General features: G+C 36.7%; 1 protein-coding gene across 1 annotated transcript; it reads left to right on the forward strand.

Moving 5' to 3' along the window:
- The first annotated feature begins 2,938 nt into the window (after positions 1-2,938).
- Positions 2,939-21,914, forward strand: LOC140139931 (oxidoreductase HTATIP2-like). Its single transcript, XM_072161712.1, has 6 exons — positions 2,939-3,382; positions 6,256-6,451; positions 7,174-7,275; positions 9,321-9,458; positions 11,827-11,888; positions 21,212-21,914. The coding sequence occupies exons 1-6, from the start codon at positions 3,102-3,104 to the stop codon at positions 21,432-21,434; spliced, it is 1,002 nt and encodes a 333-aa protein (XP_072017813.1). The 5' UTR covers positions 2,939-3,101; the 3' UTR covers positions 21,435-21,914.
- Positions 21,915-23,396: the final 1,482 nt, after the last annotated feature.

The following is a 23,396-nucleotide window of genomic DNA, read 5'->3' on the forward strand; positions in this document are numbered from 1 at the left end:
GATTTTCGCATGATCAGTATATGGCTGGCCGTAACCGCCACAACGTGGAGCTGCTACGCGTAGCTTACTTTTCGCTTCGCGGAGCTAAATTGACCAATCATGTTAGATCTTTTCATTACGCGGAGCCAGTGGATGCATCCTCGTTCCAGAGAGAAAAACTCTTGCCAAAATTAATGTTTACTATGGGGATTTTAAATGAATCGATTGTAAATAAACCACGACCAGTTGTACAGGATCAATACCATTGTTTGATTAGTGTATAGTCAATGTTACCTTGCATGCATGTGTCATGTGTGTGGCGTGTTTGTTTGTTTGTTTGTCTACTGTGTCAGGCCAGGATCACTGACACCCACGGTACTGATACTGTCATATTATCACGGTGATCATATTGTTGAATGTTGTTGACTTTAAAATAATCATGATGCAGTCATGTCTACAGTAGAATTCACCACGACCTTTGAAGGACTTAAACCCCATTAAAAGCTATTAAACCAAGATAACACTCAATGAAAACAGCTCAACTATGTTACATCAGATCTTCTCTGGTTAAATACACACTGCACTTGTGTCTGTTTTACCTGTGCAATGAGCAATGAGCTGGTATTAGAGTTTCAGTTGGGTGAACGATTATAAAGCGAACGCAAGGTAACAATACTGTGGGCTTTTGTTTACGAAATGAGACAATAGTCTGCTTATTGTTAACCAGCGTTCTTGAAAATGAGAAGCTTAATGACTTAACACGGTTTAGAAATAATTTCTTCATATTTTTTGGTGTTATCTGTCGTTTACATATCCTTCTAAAACACTAAAGTACCAATATTTCCAAACACCTAAATTAGCTAAAAATTTAGGACATGTTACAAAACTATATTTTCTAGAATTTCAGAGAATACTTTAAATATTGGCCGGTTATTTTTTACACAGTGACGTCAACTAGGCAATGACCTATACTTCTAACATACACTATTTGTAGAGGTCACGCGTCAATGGTGAGCGCACTGAGTATTGTGTATAGGAAAACGGACAGTAACTACAGTATGTATGGCCTACTACTAGTATATAAAGTAAATCCGAACTGGTTTGCAGTTTGCTGAAGGTCGAATTCCGCAGGGACACCGCACAAGTTATACAAATTAGCTCCCGGCGATACACTGCAGATCGCAGAACTGTGTGCATAGTTTACCACCACTCTGCCTATAGCTATATAGTTATGTACAATACTGTATGAGTTTCTTATGAGTGCATGTCCATCATAATAATAAGTCAGTTCGTACTTTTCATAAACTACTTTTTGAATCATAACTTTCGTGACCGAGGATATCTTGCAACTACGTGACGCTCGTCTGGCAAATTCTTAATGAATAAATTCGCTTCACGTAATGAGTAAGTCGTACTTAATTGGTCAGTTTTACCTCCGAGTAATGAAAAACTCTAACATGATCATGATTGGTCAATTTGGCTCCACGGAGCAAAAAGTCAGCTACGCGTAGCAGCTCCACGTTGTGGCGGTTGCGGCCTACCATATCAGTATCCCATATGATATTTCTATTGCAAGAAAATTTTATATGTTGTCAGGTTTTATCTTAAATACACTAACTGGAAATTAAATACACTAATTAGTGAGGACCGGTATTTTGCTGTGGATATGTTTAACTGCAATTTGCGGGTAAAAATTTGAAATCCTGGGTAAAAATTTTGATCATATTCACCTCTTTGAGAAAATAATAATATAAAGGAATGCATGTAGAATCCAGCTGCAATACAATGTACATTATTGACACACTATCACTCTCTTTATCTACGGCAATAATAGAATATCGATTTCAATCGAATTGAACACATTGCTCAGTTTTGAGTTTGCAGTTGACTACTAAGCGACCTAAGCGATCGATTGCTAGCCAATCAGATAGAACTCCTTTTCTTGCGTTCGGTGAAATACCACTCGCCCGTCGCTCACCAACGGAGTATTAAATTTATATTTATCGTATAGGACGTCGACACTGTGCGCCATTAGATGCCCAGCAAACACAAAAACGTTTTTAAAACGTTTTAAAGAAGTTATATTTTGGGTTTTGGTTTAGGTAAAAACGTTTTAATAACATTAAAATGTCGAGTTATATAAAGGTCATGAAATCGTTTTAAAACGTTTTGTATGAAAACACACTACAACAATATTTTTAAAATGTTTTCGAAATGTTATTGTAAACTATTTTTGCAAACATTTTTGGCCAAATATTTTGCCAACACTTAAATAACATTATGTTAAAATATTTGTACCCAGCAAACACAGAAATGTTCTTAAAATGTTTTTTACAAAACGTTTTAATAACATTTAAATGTCGGGTTATAGAAAGGTCGTAAAAATATTTTTAAAACGTTATTGTAAATATTTTGGGCAAACATTTTTTTTTTTTTTTTTTTCAACCACAAAATAACATTCTGTTTAGAATGATTTGTACCAAGTTTTCAAAAATGTTTTTGGAATGTTATTAAAACGTTTTCATACCCTTTATATAACCCGACATTTAAATGTTTTCTGTAAAACATTTGTGCTTGCTGTGCAGTAAATTACCAACAAACGTTATTTAATGTTATGAAAACGTTTTATACCATTAATGTACCCTTTATATAACCCGACATTTAAACGTTTTCTGACAACCTTTTATAACTTAACCTTGTTATTTCAGCTCAAAATGGACAGAAACCCTTTTCCTACAATAATAGTATTATTTTAGCATTTTGAGTATAGAATCAACCAATTTAAAATTTGAAGAAAATCGTAAATGTTTCGCATCAACTTTTCGGAAATGTTTTTTGGAACGTTATTAAAACGTTTTATACCCTTTATATTACCCGACTAATGAACGATTTCTGTTAAACGTTTTGTGTTTGCTAGGATATCCCTTTAAAGTGACCTCTGAGTCGATTACATGATATTGATCATCGGTCCATGTCGATATTCATGGTATTGGTTTAGTAACTGATAATAGAACTCTTATCAATATTATCACCGAATTGATATTTGCATTACAGGAATAACCACGTGGAGCTTTATATATACATAGACACCAAATATAAATTATATAGCCACATTTCGGAACATGATCTTAAATTTATTCTTCAAAATGTCTATGGGAGAATTTGGCGAGGCCGTATCCTCTTTTGTAGGGGATACCGAAGATCCTGGGCTTATGTCAACGTTGAAGATACTAATGTTACTATTAGTGGTGTCCTCCATTACACGAGCTATATTTTGGTTTGCCTTCAATCGTAACCTGTCAGCGATATTGACTGTGCTTGGTATTGCTGTAACTGTATTTGCTGTGTTTTATTTCTTGATGGTTGAGTTACATTCGCCGAATAGCTCGCAACATGTAATAACGTAAGTAGGTTTATTGCTGTAACTGACTTTGCTTCTTGTGTTTTACTTAAGAATGGTTGCCGCGCCGTTGTAAATTATAAATTTCAACCGGTAGGCCCTAGGCTGCAAAATGTTAAAATTTTAATATATCACGTCGTAAGTCTTATTCATTAGGCGTCAGAGCACCGGCCGAGCAATCCCATATACTCCCGTTAACCACCCCCCCCCCCTCCCTGGGACTTGGGCTTTGCCATAGTCCCCATGCACTTTCCAAAAAAAAACCATTGGAGTTTTTAAATAGCTTCAAATGTCTTAATCCATATTTCGCCCCTTCCCCGCATGACAGCCTGGAACTTAGTGCCCTCGTGTCCCCGCCCCTCCCCCAGCGTCCCCCTCGAGCTCCCCATGCTCTGCCAGGACTCTGATGGGATCCGTGTTGCGATAGTCCGTCAGGAAGGACGACGCTAGTACCACGATGCTGACGGCATGGATTATCGTATAATAGCGTGGTCCTTCTTGACGGACCATGTTGGGGTGGTCTAGTTTGTATATAGCATTATTGCCGGAACTGAGTTGAGTTCTGTGAATTTACTCTATTTTATAAACCAGTCACGGGTAGCCTACTGATTTTGACTGGACTTTGGATTAGTTCACGGATATCCATACAACTTGCCATAGACGTGAAATGTTAAGGGCGTAAGGTAGGGCTCATTGAAATTTCCTTACATTATGTTTAAAAAACATAACCAAACTTGTAAGCTCTAGTAGCGTTTGTGACACAATTGAGCAATATAGGCCTATTATAAAATACGGTTCGCTTTGTCGAAGGTTCGCTTTGTCGAATAGCCTATAAAAAAAGGCTCGCAATGCTGGTCGAAAGTCCACTGCACTATCAGATGAAATAAGGTCCGCTATGACGGTTATAAATACGCTACTCGATAAGTCGAATGCGAAATAGGATTAGGCCTATAATATAGCTAGAGTTGGGTTAGGGCTAGATTAAGATTCGACATGGTGGGCCTTTGACATGGCAGATCTTCTTATTCGACATGGCAGATCTTCATATTCGACATAGCGGACCTTCGACATAGCAGACCTTATTTTATAGGCCTACTCGATATATAGCAGACCTTTGAACCTTAGTTCATATTCGACATAGCGGAGGGCCTATTTCATATGTGACAAAGTGGACCTTTGTGAACCTTTTTTCCGGGCCTTTTTTTCATATACGACATAGGGGACCTTCGACATAGCGGACCTATTTCATATTCGACACAGCGGACCTTCGACAAAGTGGATCTTATTTCATATTTGACATAGCTATAGGTGCATAGCGGACCTTCGACAAAGCGGACCTTGTTTCATATTCGACAAAATGGAAATTTGAACCTTTTTTCATATACGATACAGGGGACCTTCGACATAGCAAACCTTATTCGACATAGGACCTTCGACATAATGGACCATATTTTATATTCGACATAGCGGGCCTTCGGCAAAGCCGCCCTTATTTCATATTCGACAAAGTGGACCTTTGAACCTTTTTCATAAACGACATAGCGGACCTTATTTCATATTCTACATAGCGGATCTGCGACATAGGGGACATAGCAAACCTTATTTCATAGGCCTATTCGACTCATGCAGCGGACCTTCGACGAAGCGGACCTTATTTCATATTCTACATAAGGGACCTTCGACATCGGGAACTCATTTCATATTCGACATAGCGGACCTTCGACAAAGCGGATCTCATTTCATAGTAACATATAAGCGGACCTTTGAACCATTTTTCATACGACAAAGAGGACCTTCGACCATGGAGGTAGTAGAGAAGGAGAAAGCTCGCACGCATTCTATTGTACAATCATAATTGCCGCCCTTTGAGGTTTTCAGATCAACGTTTTGATTATGTAACCGATTATCACTTATAATCTTTTGTGCTGTATACATGCATGGTCGCACACTTATGTGCGCTATAAATATGATGAAACAGCATAAGTCATTCTAACTTGATGAAAATGTTGCTTTACATCTCTTTCATTGCCTAGTTTAAAGAGGGCTCAGGACGCGGTTTATTTTGAAACCTCGGGGAGGAACAATTGTTAAAGTTTTGGGTAAACAAATAAAATCGGACCAACCCGGGCAGTACCGGGCAACACTGAGATACATCTCGTTTGATGGGAGAATTCCTCAACTTAAAAATGCGCAATTTGTTTTAATAAGATCTTCGTATTTTTAAAACAGTGGTTAACACAATTTTACCCGTCCTTAAAATGTGTGTGAACTGCACCATTCCATAATAACCTGTTTAGAAACATTCTGGTACAACATGTTTCAACATATTAATCGTAAAAATCATTATTATATTAAATGAAATATGAATATTCAAGTTCAACAGCTAAGTAAATGTATGCGCATCCATAATACATGTTTTGCGCATACGTGATTTACTTGTTACTAAATATGAACCCCCATGAGACGGAGTCATTCCAGAAATTATCGGCGATGATCATTAGATCAAAGGTATATCTGTCTCTATTGTGTTTACAATAGAATTTACGTAATGAGCTTCACGCGAGCTCACTCCTTCTCTACTACCTTCATGCTTCGACATAACAAACTTTATTTATCGACATAGCAGATCTTCGGCATAGCAAACTCAATTTCATAGCGAACCTTTGACCCCGGGCCTTTGACATGACAAACCTTTCAACATATCTTTTACTCTCATATACATCGAGGGGTTAGCGTTTGATACCCAACTGCAATAGCTGCCAGGTGTCTATTTCCAGATGTGTACAATATACAGATTGTAGAATTTGTCAAATGTCTACAGGGCAGCTATTGCAGAAAGGGCCCTTCCACTAATCTCTCGGCATATCATTTTACAGGATGGCAGACAACGCCCCGTCAAACCTCGACAGCTATCGAGCGCAGGGCAAGACGGCATTTGTAGTTGGCTATACCGGCGAAACAGGAAAGGAACTCGTCAAAGAATTATCAAGAACCAAAATATTCGACAAAGTCACACTTATTGGAAGACGGAAAGTAGAATATGATTCAGATTTACTCAAGGATTTCAATGTTGTAAGAACTTTATTTCTACTTTATCATTTATTGGGTGTTCAAACACTATCTGTTAATAACATGAATACAGAAAAAATACCGAGTCAGTTGGCTCATTTTGAAGTGTCTTTGTCTATGAAAAAATAACATTCAAGTGACTCAGTAATGAGTTAAACGAGTCACTCTTGACTCACTTCAAATGAGTGAATTGACTCATTTTAAGTGAGTCAATTGACTCAATTTACGTGAGTCAATTGACTCATTAGTCAATTGACTCAAGAAATGTCAAAGTGTGTCGTCTCTCGGACAAACCAAAGACTCATCATTAACATGAGTCAACTGACACAGTATTTTTTTTCTGTATGCCCGTAAGTCCTTATTAAGCAAAACAAACTGCGTGCTTTCGGCTCTTATTTTCTATACTAACGTAGCGTTATAATTTCGATACTCACCCCCAATCCCCATACCATATAATCAGATTGTGTTCGCCAAAACAATTCCCCAGGGAGAGGGGTATATATTGTTATATAAGGCATACGAGGAAGGCATGATACGAGGAAGTGTCGCTTGAAGGTTTTCTACGAAGGTAGTGCCTAACTGCACCCATTTTGTTGACACGACGGAAGAATACTAACCACAATTTCAACTAAAACCATCTTACAATAATATAGGCCTAATACTTCACTTCCCGTGACATCCTAATTGCTGCTGATTTGTCCTATCTCTACTTTTTACACTTTCAGGAACAGAAAATTGTCGACTTTAAGACGTTAGAAGAATCGGCAGATTTATTTCAGGGCCACGATGTAGGTTATTGCTGCCTTGGGTCATATGCAGAAGGAGATGTACGTATCTATCATAGTCTATATCGACTGCTCCGTGCCAGAAGTGCAGGCAGCTATTGCACTTAACCACTTCTGGCACTGAACAGTCGGTATACACGCTTTTCATCACTATATTGACATAATCATCATTATCGTCATTATCATCGCGTCTTAACATTGACATCATAGTTATAATCATCGTCGTCGTTATCGTCGGTTCTCTACACACCCTCTGCATCACTATTGACATCATCGTCATTATCATCGTTTTCGGGTCTTCACATTGACATCATCATTATCATCATTGTCGTCGTCATCGCCGGTTCTCTACACCCTCGTCATCACTATTGACATCATCGTCATAATCGTCGTCGTCCAAAGTTGTCTTCATCATCATCATCATCATCATCATCATCATCATCATCATTATCATCACCATCATCATCATTAAATACTCTCGTTGTAAAAATCTTCTCCTCCTATAACATCCCAGCAAACACAAAAATGTTTTAAAAACGTTTTAAATAAGTTATATTTTGGCTTTTGGTTGAGGTCAAAACGTTTAAATAACATTAAAATGTCGGGTTATATAAAGGTCATGATAACGTTTTAAAACGTTTTGTATATGAAAACACACTACAATAATATTTTTAAATGTTTTCAAAAATGTTATTGTAAACTATTTTTGCAAACATTTTTGCCAAATATTGTGTCAATACTTAAATAACATTATGTTAAAATATTTGAACCCAGCAAACTCAGAAATGTTCTTAAAATATTTTTTTCAAAACCTTTTAATAACATTTAAATGTCGGGTTATATAAAGGTCATGAAAACGTTTTTAAAACGTTATTGAAAATATTTTGGGCAAACATTTTTCGCAAAATATTTTTCAACCCCAAAATAACATTCTGTTTAATATGTTTTTTATCAAGTTTTCAAGAATGTTGTTGGAATGTTATTAAAACGTTTTTATACCCTTTATATAACCCGACATTTAAACGTTTTCTGTAAAACATTTTTGTTTGCTGAGCAGTAGATTATCAAAATTTTTTTTAAGGTTATGCAAACGTTTTATACTCTTAATATACCCTTTATATAACCCGACATTTAAACGTTTTCTGACTACCTTTTATAATCTTTTGCGAATGATGTCGAAAACGTTTTGTGTTTGCTGGGATGTTATAGTGATAATGGCATTATTCGTAACTAAAACTGTATTCTTAAAGTTGGGCCAGTATAATTATGGAAAATCTACATTATTAAAATAATGCCCAATAATTTAATTGTCCCTGTTTTCAGCGTCCTTTTACATTTCTTCGTTGTCGTCATTATCACGGTTATATCATCATCATCATCATCACCAAGAATGTATACCCAGCAAGCACAACCAATCTTTTTGACATTATAAACGTGTTATATATAAACATGTATCGGTTTTGGTCAAAACGTTTTAATTTCATTTAAATGTTGGGTTAAATAAAAGGACACGAAACCGTTCAAAACAACAGTTTCGAAATATTGTCAAAATGGTACTTTTTGTAACCATTTTTGCAAAATATTTTGTCAACGTTTATTAACATTATGTTACAATGTTTTGAAGCAAGTTTTCAAACATGTTTTTGGATGCTTTTAAAACGTTTTATACCCTTTATATACAGCCTTTACATAACCCGACACTTAACCGTTTTCTGTAAAACGTTTTGTGTATGTTGAGGTACCGGGTATAGCGATAAAGGCAAAACTGATATTTTATTTCTTTTAATTCTCTCTATTGTAACGTATACCAGAGAATGTCTGATTATACCAGTGGTGTAGCCAAGGAGGGGGGGCACCTGCCCCCTGTGAAAAGTCGCGCGAATTTGTTCCTTTTTTGTACCATATTTCACCAGTTTAGCTTCAATATGCCAAAATTTTTCGCGCGCATTTGTAACATTAACTGATTTTGTCGCCAAAAGGTGCCCCCTTAAAAACATTTCTTGCCCCCCCCCCTTTTCTCCCCACTGAAAAAGTGCTGGCTACGCCACTGGATTATACTTAAAACATATTTTCGCTCATAAATACAGGAAGGGTATGAACGAGTAGATCGAGATTATATTTTAACGACAGCAAACCTTGCTAAACAAGGTGGTACAACTCACTTCCATTTAGTCTCCGTTCGAGGAGCCAGTCCGGAGAGAACACCTTTATATTATCGAATCAAGGTTGGTATTTTCTATATCTTACGATCCAAACTATAAAAAAAAGTGATCTTTTTGAAATAAAGTTGAATGTGATTTTGATTAACTTTTGATCCAAACACAAAGAATTAATTCCTACCTCGTAATTATCAGATTATACTCCATCTTTCATCAGCGAGTGAGTGACTGTATCAGGTTGCTCACTCACTCGCTCAGTCACTCACTCGCTGATGAAAGATGGAGTACCATCTGAAAATTCCGAGGTAGGAAATAATTCTTTGTGTTTGGATCAAAAGTTTAAATCAAAATCATGATTTATACCAACACAGATGAACTTTCATAAAGTTGAATGTGTATCAATTTAAATGTTTCAGTCTTCCAGGCAAACCTTGTTCCACTTATTGATTTTGATTTTTAGGCCAGGGTGGGGAAATTTAGGGGGGTCTACATAGAGAGCCACAAACGGGTTGAGAGTGCTTCTTGGTTTAATAATTTGGAAGCGCTCATTTCAACTCTTTCTCTATTTTCCAGTCATTAATAAAGTGATCGAAAGTCCTCAAATTTGACATTAAACACTCTTGGAAAAGGGCAATAAAAAGTGTCGATTTTGTAGTTTTGTATGGTCTAATACCAGTCTATGCACTGAGATTTATAGCAAACGCATTTTCTATTCTATTTCATAACCAATTATTTACCACAAAATATAAACAATCAATCAATCAATGATTTTGGAAATAATAATAATACTGCTCTCCCTTGCCTCATACTGGAAAAGGTGTCGCAGATGACCCATGATAAAGACCATTATACAACCGGGTTTAATCAATAAATCAGGGCAAATAAGCCCGATTGTTGGCTTTTCTGTAAAAATGCCCCACCAGCTATCAACGGCGACCCACTTTTAAAACAAGTCACTTTTATGCCTGGAAGAAAAAAAAGTCTCTGAATTTTGCTTGGAAAAACCCCCGTAAAAAATTTTTGTGACTGCAATAAGACCAATCGTAATTGTAACTTCCGGTTTTTGAGAGCAGTTTTGGGACACTTTGACCTCTGACATATCGGGGAGATATCTCTAATTATTATTCATTTATTTATTATTGCAATAATGTTATCATTTTAAAAATATTTTAAAATGATAAATTTATATAATATTCGTATTTTCTAAACAATATCCCCGGACAATATCGGGGCTGGCGGTTGACCGACGGTTGAGTTTTGATTTCATTCCTTATGTGTATATTTGCTGTTTGTAATTATTGTGTTTACCCCAGTGTGTTTACCCTTGCCTGAGATCGGTATTCGCTACTTGCACGGTTCCGCCATTATGCACTATGTGCGGGAGAGCCTCGAACTGGCAGCATACATGAAAGGAAGAATTATGTAACCTTACACAGAACGTTATGACTAGTTCAATTCCCATTCATGTATGCTGCTAGTTCGAGGCTCTCCCCGCACATAGTGCATAATGGCGGAACCGTGCAAGTAGCGAATGGATCTCAGTTGATCTTGTGGTTATACGTTCTTCTTCTTTTGGTTAATAAAGATGATTAAATTAAAAAAAAAACATTTAAAATATTTTTACGCACAAAAACCAATTTCCCCGATAGATCAGAGAGCAAAGTGTCCCAAAACTGTAACAACTGTCCTACAATGCATTGCAAATTTCAATGCCGATTTGGTTTATTGTAAGAAAATGTTTTTGCTAACATTTTCCCCCAAAAATGCCCAAATATAAAAATGCAACTTTAATTGTCAGTTATTTCCATCTATAAGGATTATGTTTCATTTGGCAAATGGCTTTTTTTTTCAATTCCAAAATTTAGGGCCGCTACAGACTCCGAGTATTCAACGTACAATATTTGATGTAACGTATCTACGTTATTTAATCTATTCCCATTCTATTTCCAGTAACGTTTCAAGTTCTATGTTTGATGACGTAAAATCGATACTATGTTACGTATAATATCTGGTAGAAATTATTATCGATTTTACGTCATCAAACCACATTCCCCTACTGGAAATATAAAGGGACTAGATTAAATAACGTAGATATGTTACATCAAATATTTTACGCCGAATAAAAAGTCTGCAGGGTCAGAGCTGTATTTTTCTGGAATTTGGGAGTATAGGACCACCTGTCAGTTCCATAAACGTCCAATTATCACTATGGACCTCAATGGCCTCATCCCAGTGGCATAGTTCAATAACCTCAATTACACAATCATAGTGCAAAATTTAACCTCAAGTTTCAGAGTATGAGTGTTTGTACCCAAATTTTCAAAGGTCATTCAATAAATATGCAAATGTATTGGGATTAAAGAACTATGCCTTGATAGATGAGCATGTTGTGGATCCTAGTGTATAAGATACATTGTTTCTTTTATTATTCCAGGGCGAAGTTGAAGAAAAAATGAAATCTATGGGATTTGACAGGCTCTCAATATACAAACCTGGGTGAGTGTACAGTAAAAGTTAAAAAAAACCCAAAAAACAGGGTCTGTCTTGTTGAGACCAGAAAACGTAAATGTTTGACACATTTAAGGTAATGTGTCGTATTATTTATGCTCAAATTAGAACTAGACCCCCCGGGGGGGGTCACTCCCATTGTGGCATGTACGCGATAATAAAAACGCGTAAAAAGGGTAGTTTTTCGTGAGTAGGCACGATACACGCGTATCATGTTTAGGGTGTCAAAAACATGAAAAATTGGGGAAAAGGGTAGCAAAATTGCAATTGCAAATACGCGGAAATTAAATTTAGGGTACAAAATTTGAATAAAATCCCTGTTTAGGGTGTGAAAACAGGCGCATGTTACCTGTTTAGGGTATCGTTTTAGCTAAGGGTCAAATCCTTGTTTAAGGTGCTTTTCAAACGTTGATTATCGCGGATGGTGTATTTCGGGACTTAAGCTTGGATAACAAATGACACAAATGACACAAATGATTGTTTAAATGTCTGCCATGTTGTTAACAAAGATTTACCGTATCATTGATGCATAACTATACCGTGCACTTGATGTTTTACTTAAGGGCGCACAACACTGGATATTACATTTCTCCTTTTTATGAGAATTTGGCTTCCAAACAAAATGTTAACTTTAACATCACATGCCTGTTTAAATTTGGTTCCAAATACATTTATCTCACAATCCAAATTCTGGTTCTGTATGTATAGTCAATAACAGTAATATCTAGATACTGTTTTAAAGTTCTTGATGCTTTCAGACAATGTTTTGTCTGGTAAAATGTTCAATAGCTTGGCTTGATTATCTAAAAGTTCTTCAAACTGATAAATGTTTGAATTTCAAAATGTTCATAACTTTTAAGTACAAAAGTTTAACATGTAACTTCAAATGTTCTCAACTTTTAACTGTTAAATCAGCAAGTAGTTTAAAGTTCTGCTTTCTTTAAAGTCTCTATTTGTCTTGGATTTTTTCCAGACATTTCTTATTTCAGTCTTTAAACATGTGTATTTTCACATGTATCATTGTGTATTTTCACAATGTTTACATTGTTAAATAAACTAAAAGTCAGTTTCAACTTAAACTTGATTGTCTCTTGTATGATTATTTCACTTTTCTGGTTATTTTGATGGCTTTTCAAAATATTATGAAAAAAAAATTATTTCCAGAAAACTAAATTTCTTTTGCCTTTTAAAGAAATTTCCAAAATATTTGCATATTTTAGCAACAAAATAAATTCCAAAATATTTGCAAATTTTTTTGTTTTGCAAATAGCTTAGGCGTTTTTTCCTGCCTATTTTTCCTTTTTTTTTTTTCTCTCCTGATTTTTTTCAGGATTTTATGATGAAGTAAGTGTCCTTTCACAGTTCATAGTTCTTTTAGTGTCCTTTCACAATTCTTCATCCAACACTCTTCAATCTTGCACTGATGATTCTCAGGTTTCGTAGTCACTCAGGTATGCTGGTCTCCGTCGACTCCTTTGTAGCCTTGGTGTCTTTGTCGTAGCCACTGGTTCCGGATCTGAAGTTAGTTGTGATGGTTCTTCTGTTGTTTCTTGTGGTTCTTGATTTTGCTGAACCATGTCTTGAACAGGTGCTTGAATATTTGCCAACATGTGTTCTCTCCAATCTGGCGTTAACTCAGCTTGAACTTCATCTTCTCTGTTTTGCACTACAGCATTTGCCAACTTAAATCTAGCTGCATCACGGTAGATCTCTCTTCCATCCGTGACTCTTCTGGCTGCAATAGATGATCCATCAATTCTATATATAACATAGAATGCTGGTTCATAAGCTGTTGTCCATTTAGTCTTCTTTGTTTGCTTCAGCAATACATAATCTCCAACAACAAATGTATGCTGTTTAGTGTTCTTGTTTTCTGCTTGGTGTTTCACCTTGTCTTTGTAATCTTGGTCTCGCTTGTTGATATCTTGCTGAATATCTTCTTGATCAGGATTTGTGATTATCTGATCTAGCTTTGTTCTGACTTTTCTGTTCATGAGCGCTTTGTATGGTGCTATTCCAGTTGCTGGGTGTGGTGTTGAGCGATACCCAATTAACATGTCTTGCATAGCTAGAATGCTATTTCTTCCCTGTAACTTAGCAATTTGTTCAGTCTTATTCACCATCTTCATGAAACTCTCTGCTTCACCATTCGCTCTAGCATGCTCCGGTGTCACTTTGTGATGTGTGAACCCCTCTTCTTTTGCAAAATCTGCAAATGCTTGTGAGTTGAACGGTGGGCCGTTATCACTTTCGACTCTTCTCGGAGTTCCGTGCGTTGCGAACATCTTCTTTAGTGCTTTCTTGGTAGGTTCCGCACTTGTCGAATATGTAACTTCCACTTCAGGATATCTGGTTCTCTTGTCAATGCATACAAAATTGTAATGTCCATCTGGATATGGGCCTCCGAAATCTATCGCAACAACATCCCATGGTTTCTCTGGTATCGGTGTCATTTTGACAGGTTCGGTCTTGTGTTCTTTAGTTGTAACTCTACACTCGTAGCATTGGCCTATAATCTCTTCAACCATACTGTTCATGGTCGGAAACCAGTATTTATCTCTCAGTAGTTTCTTGGTTTTAGTCATGCCAAGGTGTCCTAGACTATGTGCCGCCTTGATCACCTTTCTCTGAAGTACTCTTGGAATAACAATCTGACTCATTCTGAAGATTATATCTTCCTCGATGTACAACTCATATCTGACGTTGTGGAATGGCTGTATGTCTTGATCTTTCTTGTAACAATCCCAGTCATTCTTCAGGATTCGCTGCTTCACCTTCTGCAGTTGTTCATCTTGTGCTGTCTCTTCTTTGATTCTATCTATCACTACTGCATGATCTTCTTCAATGTGCTTAACCATGTGCTCTGTTTCCTCGCTTTCTGTTTCTGGCAAAGGATATCTTGATAGGAAGTCTAACGGATCTTGCTCATCTCTACCTGGCTCATAGATTAGTTCATAGTCAATGTCTTGTAGATCCATAACCCACTTCTCAATTCTTGGTGGTAGCTTAGCAGTTGCCTTATTGAACATTGGAATTAATGGCTTGTGTGCTGTTATGATCTTGAACTTCGGTGCTCCTAACAGGTACATTCTGAATCTGTTCTTCGCCCACTTGATGGCGAGAGCATCTTTCTCTGTCTGACTATATCTCTTCTCAGCATCTTCCATTGTTCTACTGATGAAGTGTACAGGCTGAACTCCTTTATCAGTTTCTTGAAATAAGCCAGCTGATAAACCTTCATGGAAACTAGCCTCTGCTCTAACTATGATAGGCTTCCTTGGATCAAAGAACGCTATAGTCTCTGCGCTTGTGATTGCTTCCTTGATTGCATTGAAACATCTGTCTTCTTCTGGACCCCATTTGAACTTTGCATCCTTATGTGTGATAGCTCTCACTGGTGATGTAAGACTTGAATATCTTGGTACGAACTTCGCAAGATACCCGACCATCCCGAGGAAGCTCATCACTGCTTGCTTCGACTCTGGAGGTTTGCTTTCTCTCACAGCTCTCACTTTCTCTTCTGTTGGTTCTAGGCCCTCTTTTGTGAACTTGTATCCATAAAACTCCAACTGGTCCACGCCAAATTTACACTTCTCTGGGCTAAATGTAATCCCATATTCTGCTGCTCTTTGCAGAACATTCTTCAGTGCTTCATTATGTTCCTCTTCAGTTGCTCCACCAATCAGAATGTCATCGCGTTGGTTCAGACAATTTGGGATGTCCCCAAATATCCTGAAGATAGTCTCGTCAAACATGTCCTGTGACGACTTGGCTCCGAAAATTAATCTTTTCGGTCTGTAATTGCCCCATGGTGTACTAAATGTAGCTACCTTCCTGGACTCGGGATCTAGCATAAGCTGGTGATACCCTGCTTTCATATCCATCTTGGAGAAAATCTTACAGTTGTGGAATTTGTACGTAAAATCTTCCACCACCGTTGCTTGCGAAATTCTGTTACGGTCCATATACTTGTTCGGTACTCGTAAATCAACACTTGCTCTGATCATGTGTGGCTCTAGATCTTCTTTCGGTGTTGTCTTGAATCTTGGTTTGGGTTGGACTACCAATGGACTACACCACGTTACCGACTTCGCCTTCGGTACCCTCTCAAAAATCTCTTGCTTTTCGCTGTCATCTAACCATTTCTTCAACGGTGCTTGCAAATAATATGGTACTTGTCTCGGCTTCTGAGCTACTGGTGCCACTCCAGCTTGCATATTCAGCTTTGCATATATCTCCTTGTCTCCTTTAATGTCTCTAATTTTCCCTATTCCATTGAAAACTTGTGGATACCCATCAACGATTTCTTGGATTGATGATCCGCTTGTCTTTGCTGTATACTTCACACTTGAAATTTCATCTGGAATTCTGAGGTTATTTATCTTCCCAAGTGATCCATCTGGTCTTATCTCCAGCATGCCTAGATCACGTAGTGTGTACTTGCCAAGGAGTGGTGGTGAATTTATTCTTCCATAAACCACGACAAACTTGGTCTTGACTCCCGTGTGCTGTTTCTCACCACGGCTTTGAACTCTCCTTTCACTGATAACTTCGCTTTGAAGAGCACTCAGTTTGACTGTACTTTCAGTAAGTAATTGTTCATTCTCTGATCTGTGAGTGAATGCCTTGTATTGATGTTCATCCATGATGTTGACATCTGCACCGCTATCTGGGTCTATTTGTACTTCCACGTCATTGATCATTACAGTTACTGTATCACTACTATTGTCATTGTCATGTATCTTCTTCACCGGTCTGACTAAGTGTTTTGCTGACTCTCTGAAAAACTCATCATCGAACTAGTTGATTCCGTATCTTGATACGCTTTTCTGACTTTGTGTTTCTTCTTCACACCCGTGTTTCTTCTTTCTTCGTGCTTGTATCCTTGTGATAACTTGCTTCACAACATATGGCGAAGTGGTTATACTTGTTACACTTTCGGCATCTCTTCCCGTATGCAGGACAATTTTCACCTGGAGCGTGGCTGTCGGTTCTACCGCAGTACTTGCATGCTTGCCCTGTCCCTTGCTTGGGGTAAGACTTCTTGTATTTCGATGTATATGGCCTCTGGTATTTCTTGTACTTGGATACTTTGGCTGACTTGATATCGCCTGCCTGCGCACCCATCTCTTTCAGTTGCAGTTGAGTATCTTCCAGTTGACCTGCTTCCTTGAGAAGTTGACTCAGGTTCCACTTCTTGTTAATTGCTTTCTGTACTAGACTTTGCTTTTCTATCGTTTGGATTAAATGTTCCAAAATCGTTCCTCGTAGCTATCGCCAAACTTCGCATTCTGTTGCTTTTTCTCTCAGCCTGGCTGCATATGCCACAACTGTTTCTTTAGGGTTAGGTTTCATCTTCAAGAACAGATACCTGGCATGGTGTTTATTTTTCTTAGGAGTATAATAGTCATTCAGCTTTTCTCTCACTTTCTCGTACTCATTACCCTGTGCTGGATCTGGTAGACTCTTTGCTAGTCTAGCTATGTCTTTGCCTCCATAAATTATGAGAGCATCTTTCTTATCTACTGCCTCAGTTATCTTGAAATATCTGAACTCTCTCTCTATCTCTTCTAACCAATCTTGCCATGCTATGCCAACGCTAATGTGATCATCCACCGAGTGTGTAAATGGATCTATTTTCAAGTTCCTATTGACTACTGTAACGGTTGCTTCTTGATCACCCATTTTCTTGTCTTCTTCTTCTCTTATTTTCTCTAATTTCTTAGCGTCGACTCACCCTAACAATGCTTCTGGCGATGGAGGAAATATTGCTTTACCTTCCGATGTAGGAATTGTTCATCCTCGTCGCCAATTTCGGGACTTAAGCTTGGATAACAAATGACACAAATGACACAAATGATTGTTTAAATGTCTGCCATGTTGTTAACAAAGATTTACCGTATCATTGATGCATAACTATACCGTGCACTTGATGTTTTACTTAAGGGCGCACAACACTGGATATTACAGTGTACAGGCCACAATGGGAGTGACCCCCTCGGGAACTAGACCCGTTCGCAAACCGCGACACCCCTCGAATACCGAGCGCAGCGCACTATTGTTGGAAAATTTGAGATCATCATGTACAGCCTATATCAGAGACTGTGCTAGATAAGTTACAAAGTTGATATGATAATAATTATATAGTTTTTGCAAAACAGAAAATATATTTCAATTTATTTTATGTCGTCTGTAAAAAAATATAATGTTAATTTTTTTTACCATATGCTATTCCAGTTATTGTATACATCTATAAATAGAATTTACGGGTACTGAAAGTTAAAGGCCAGCATTCAGTGATTTGCTCATCCGGACAATCGTAAAAATCATCAAAATTCAGATTTTGGTACCTTTGTCATTGTCATAGATGTGTATTTAAGACAAAATAAGGCATTTACGTGTATCTGTAATTTATATACTGACAGTATATAAATTAGCTACATGTATTTGAATGGGGTTTCAACTTCGTCAGTTTTCTTTGGCAAATTTTTCATTCCAAAAATACCAAATGACAATTTTAATGACTTTAAGCAATTTATAAACAATTTTAATTTTTTTTTACACTTTTACTGGGAGTGGGATCACTGAATGGGACTTTAATGTGAGCTTCCCTGTCACATATTTGTGACACAATCTGGTCCATGGGGGCCAAAGGCGGCAAATTTGAAACTGAGATAAAGGTAAAAACATGGAGTTAAAAACAATAAAATACATAAGAAAATAGACATCAAAAACCTTTAGAACCAAGTCATGCAAGTATACTAGGCCTTTGGTGTTTTCAGTATTATGATAGCCTATTGGATCAGTCCATGTCAAAACAGACTGAGTGTACACCCACCCTCTTGGATTATGCTCTCCTTTGGCTCAGGGGTACCTTTCATGGACCCCTAGGTGAGGTCACAAGAAAAAAATTCAAATTCAATTTCGTTTCCGAATGGCGGGCCATCTAAGTTTGGCGACCTTGACCAAAATTGGGGATTTAAGGTGTCCAAATGACAAAGCGCTCTCTTTGAGAGGCATTTTCTTCTTAATTAAATCAGTTGTGACCCTCTTTTTGAATGTGGTCACTCACTGGCTGTGTCTGAAATGCCTAATGCCAAAAAAGATTGATTTGAATTTCGTTGGGATTTCAGAGGGGTCAAAATCAGCACTTCATACTGTTCAATCAAATTATCTTTGATTTTGAAGGACCCATGATAATGCCACAGTGCACTTATAGGTCCTAATTATGTTCAGAATGGATTAACCATGTGCCAATGTCTATGAGCAATTCAAAAAAGAGAAATTTCTAGACCCCCTACAGAATTTTAGGCCCCCCTAAAGTGGTTCAGCCACAAATGGCGCTTAAAATTGGCAAATGTTGACACCTAATAACTTTAGGTGTACACCAGATATGAATTTCTAGTCTTTTGCATCTGAAAGAATGTAGTCTAATGTTACTAGGAACATAAGATTTGTTTTGTATTTTTTGTGTTTTGATACTTTCAAATAGGTCGTTGACCTATGAACATTTTTCGTCATAGCGCCTCCTGAAAGGTCTGACACATAACAAACTATACATTTTGGAATCCTCATGACCATACGAGTAATTTGATATATAACTTGACATAATTGGGAGCATTCTGAAAATTTGACCCCCATAACCTGTACTTTGCATGTGCATCGTTGCCAGGAAGTACATTTTTGACCCCCTTAAAAATCCATACAGAGGATTAGAAAGTAGTTTTTTCTTATTACTTGACTCAAGAGCAACTTGAAATATCAGGATAAATAATACAAATGGCTATAAAGTGATCAAAAATATAAAAAAATATCATATACTAAAATTGGCATTTTGTACCGTATCCTGTATGCATGGTATGTTAGGCAAAAATGACTATTTTTGAAAGCGTCAACTTAATACTAAAACACAAAAAATACAAAACAAATCTTATGTTCCTAGTAACATTAAACTACATTCTTTCAGATGCAAAAGACTAGAAATTCATATCTGGTGTACACCTAAAGTTATTAGGGGTCAAAATTTGCCGACTTTAAGTGCCATTTGTGGCTGAACCACTTTAGGGGTGGCCTAAAATTCTGTAGGGGTCTAGAAATTTCTCTTTTTTTTTAATTGCTCATAGACATTGGCATATGGTTAATCCATTCTGAACATAATTAGGACCTATAAGTGCACTGTGACATTATCATGGGTCCTTCAAAATCAAGATAATTTGATTGAACAGTACGAAGTGCTGATTTTGACCCCTCTGAAATCCCAACGAAATTCCGAAATCTATCTTTTTTGGCATTAGGTATTTCAGACACAGCCAGTGAGTGACCACATTCAAAAAGAGGATCACAACTGATTCAATTAAGAAGAAAGTGCCCTCAAAGAGAGCACTTTGTCATTTGGACCCTTAAATTCACAATTTTGGTCGAGGTCGCCAAACTTTGATTGCCCGCCATTCGCAAAACGAAATGGAATTTGAATTTTTTCTTGTGACCTCACCTAGGGATCCATGAAAGGTACCCCTGAGCCAAAGGAGAGCAAAATCCAAGAGGGTGGGTGTACACTCAATCTGTTTCGACATGGACTGACCCTATTGTATGTATAATATAATATAATAATTACAGTAACTCAATTTTCAAAAATGCCTCCTTTGGCCCCCATATGACGAGACTGTCACATATATTTAATGAGTGATGAGGCAGCTCTTTCAGTACTCATTATATTTGTAACATTCATTATTTAAACACACTGGGTTTTCTATAAGTACTTACAAAATGAGCTTGTCGGTTTAACATCCTATTTTGGATGAAAATAAAAGTTTGTGTAACGTTTTTATAGCGCAATTTTAACGTTATTACAACGTTACTACAACATAGCCGTGCTGTAACCTTAGTATGACGTTACTGACATCACTATGATGTTTTGTAAACATTCATATATAACCATCAGACAACCAAAATACAACCAAAGACTTCGTTGTTTTGACATCAATGCAGCCAAATTGCAACCTACTGGCCATTCCAGTTGAAATTCATACTCTCTAAGACATGACCATCCTCTGCCACATAGGGAGTGTGAATTTCAAATTGGGTTACCAGAATGGATGCACCCATTTAAAATCTACACCTCCTGTCCCAGCAAACATAAAATGTACGTTTTTTTAAAGCAGTTTCAACATGTTATACTTTTGGTTTTGGTAAAAAAAGTTTTAATACGCTCAGTATAATTAATTGTCAGGTTTTATAAGGTCATAAGCTGTCTATAATCATGATAATGTAAAATATTTCCCATTTATCATGGATCAATTTTTGTTTTTCAGGCTTCTAATGTGTGATCGTGAAGAAATCCGTCCAGTTCAATGGATTCTCCAAAAGCTGTTCACACCCGTTGTATTCTTCGCCCCGTATGTCGCCCCTTGTGTGGGACCAGTACCAACCACAACATTAGCTACAGCTCTAGTACATGTAACAGCAGCACCAAAACAGGAATCACTGGAAATTCTTGAGGGCAGAGATATACACAGATTGGGCAATTCCAGTTGAAATTCTTACACACTCTAAGGATGACATGACCTTAATTAATGTACGCTCCACACAGGGAGGTTGAATTTTAATGGGGTTACATGAATTCGTAACAAACCCAAATTGTGAAAAAATCACCCCCTGGGCCGATTTTTGGCTATTTCTCCATTTCGATCCTGCCCAAAAGTGTCTGCTTTCGATATGCCATGAAACGAGAAGCAGTGGTGTATTTCAAACAACAACATTGTGGAGCTAATTTTGCAAATTGACTCGATTTTGGAATAATTGTGCCTTCAATTTTGAATTAAAAACATATTACAATGTATAATGTATAAATTAAAGGCCTTCTTTGATGACATCTGAAAAGGCTGTCTTTCTCGATATAGTAAAAATATGCTCACGTTGTTAAAAAAACTTTACACCTTAAGGGATGGGGTATGAACGTATGGACAGTATTTATTGTTGGACATTAGAGCACATCAGACATATCGAATTGCATTCTGAATATGAAGAATGTCCTTCTGATATCAAATAATTTTTGATTTTTGAAATTAAATGTAATACACATTTTATGGCAAATGATTAAAATTGATATTTTTGATATTTAACAGTACTCGAAGTAAACTTTATAAATCTGATGATTTATACTTAAAGTGTATGTAGGTGGGATGAAAAGCCGACGATCAATTGAAAATTTTGACCTTTTCAGTATTGAAGATATGGATTTTTTCCCAAAACACCAAAAAAAAAGGTCTTTTTTTAAAAATCCATATCTTCAATATGAAAGATCAAAATTTTCAATTGATCGTCGGCTTTTTCCTCCCAGCTACATACACTTTAAGAATATATCATTAGATTTATAAAATTTACTTTGAGGACTGTTATATATCAAAAATGTGAAACATATCAAATTTTTATAATTTGTCATAAAATTTGTATTATATCGTGAATTTCAAAAAATGAAAATTATTTGATATCAGAAAGACATTCTTCGTATTCAGAATGCAATTCGATAAGTCTGATGTGCTCTCATGTCCCACATAAAATACTGTCCAAACGGCATAAACGCTCATTCCAGACCCCTTAAAGTTAGTTAAACACAAAAATAAATATCTTCCAATGCTGCTATTTACATGTTCAAATCTCACTGACATTGCTTGTTGATACAGTAATTAAAGGGGTTTATGACAATACCTATATGTAATAGCTGCCCTATAGACATTTGATAATTTCTGGATTCTATTTTGGATAAAATTAACACATATGACATCTGGCAGCTATGCCGATGGGACCTTCTAGTACTAAACCCTAAGAATTACAAGATCAGTTTCAATGAATGTAATTCAATTCTGATCTGGTTTAGTAAATCATCCTATTGGTAAATTAAGTAATTCTTGGCCAAGCGTCCATGTAGCGTACGTGTAAGCAATGTAATGCACATGCATGCTTTCTTCTGTACCTATAAACTGACAACTCACCTTAAAACAATCACACGTGGCAGCTTTGAGACATTTTCTCTTCTTTGGTCTAATATAATATTTTATTTTATTTGGTCTAATATAAATTTTTTTTGGTCAAATATAATACAACATAATAAATAATATTGATTCTTTAAAATATATATCATTATTTTAATTACTTTTCATTCACAATAAGGTAAACACATTTATGGCAAATCAAGCAAAATTAGTCTGAAGTCAAACATATTCAATTCTCAGTTTCTTATAGGATTTCTTATAGGGTTTTTAACTGTTTATTCCTTCATTGGATGTTGTGTCATATTTTCCGTTTTTAATTTTATCCATTGCTAGTGTGACACTGCTGCATTCGTTTGGATCCATCCTTTGGTTCCCTGCTTGTCAGTTGGAACAGATTTTCCCTGCTTTTATATCTTTATACATTTTGCAGAAAACCACATTAAATTTAGACAACCAGTTCAAAGATGTGAGCAGTCCAGAAGTTTCAAAACAATAGGAAACAAAA

Source organism: Amphiura filiformis, chromosome 18, assembly GCF_039555335.1.
Source record: "Amphiura filiformis chromosome 18, Afil_fr2py, whole genome shotgun sequence".
In the NCBI taxonomy this organism is placed as follows: Eukaryota; Metazoa; Echinodermata; class Ophiuroidea; order Amphilepidida; family Amphiuridae; genus Amphiura; species Amphiura filiformis.

Coding starts and splice junctions, on each gene's coding strand:
- LOC140139931 (XM_072161712.1), top strand. CDS start 3,102: ATGATCTTAAATTTATTCTTCAAAATGTCTATGGGAGAATTTGGCGAG. Junction 6,452..7,173: donor TACTCAAGGATTTCAATGTT/GTAAGAACTTTA, acceptor TTACACTTTCAG/GAACAGAAAATTGTCGACTT. Junction 11,889..21,211: donor CTCTCAATATACAAACCTGG/GTGAGTGTACAG, acceptor TTTGTTTTTCAG/GCTTCTAATGTGTGATCGTG.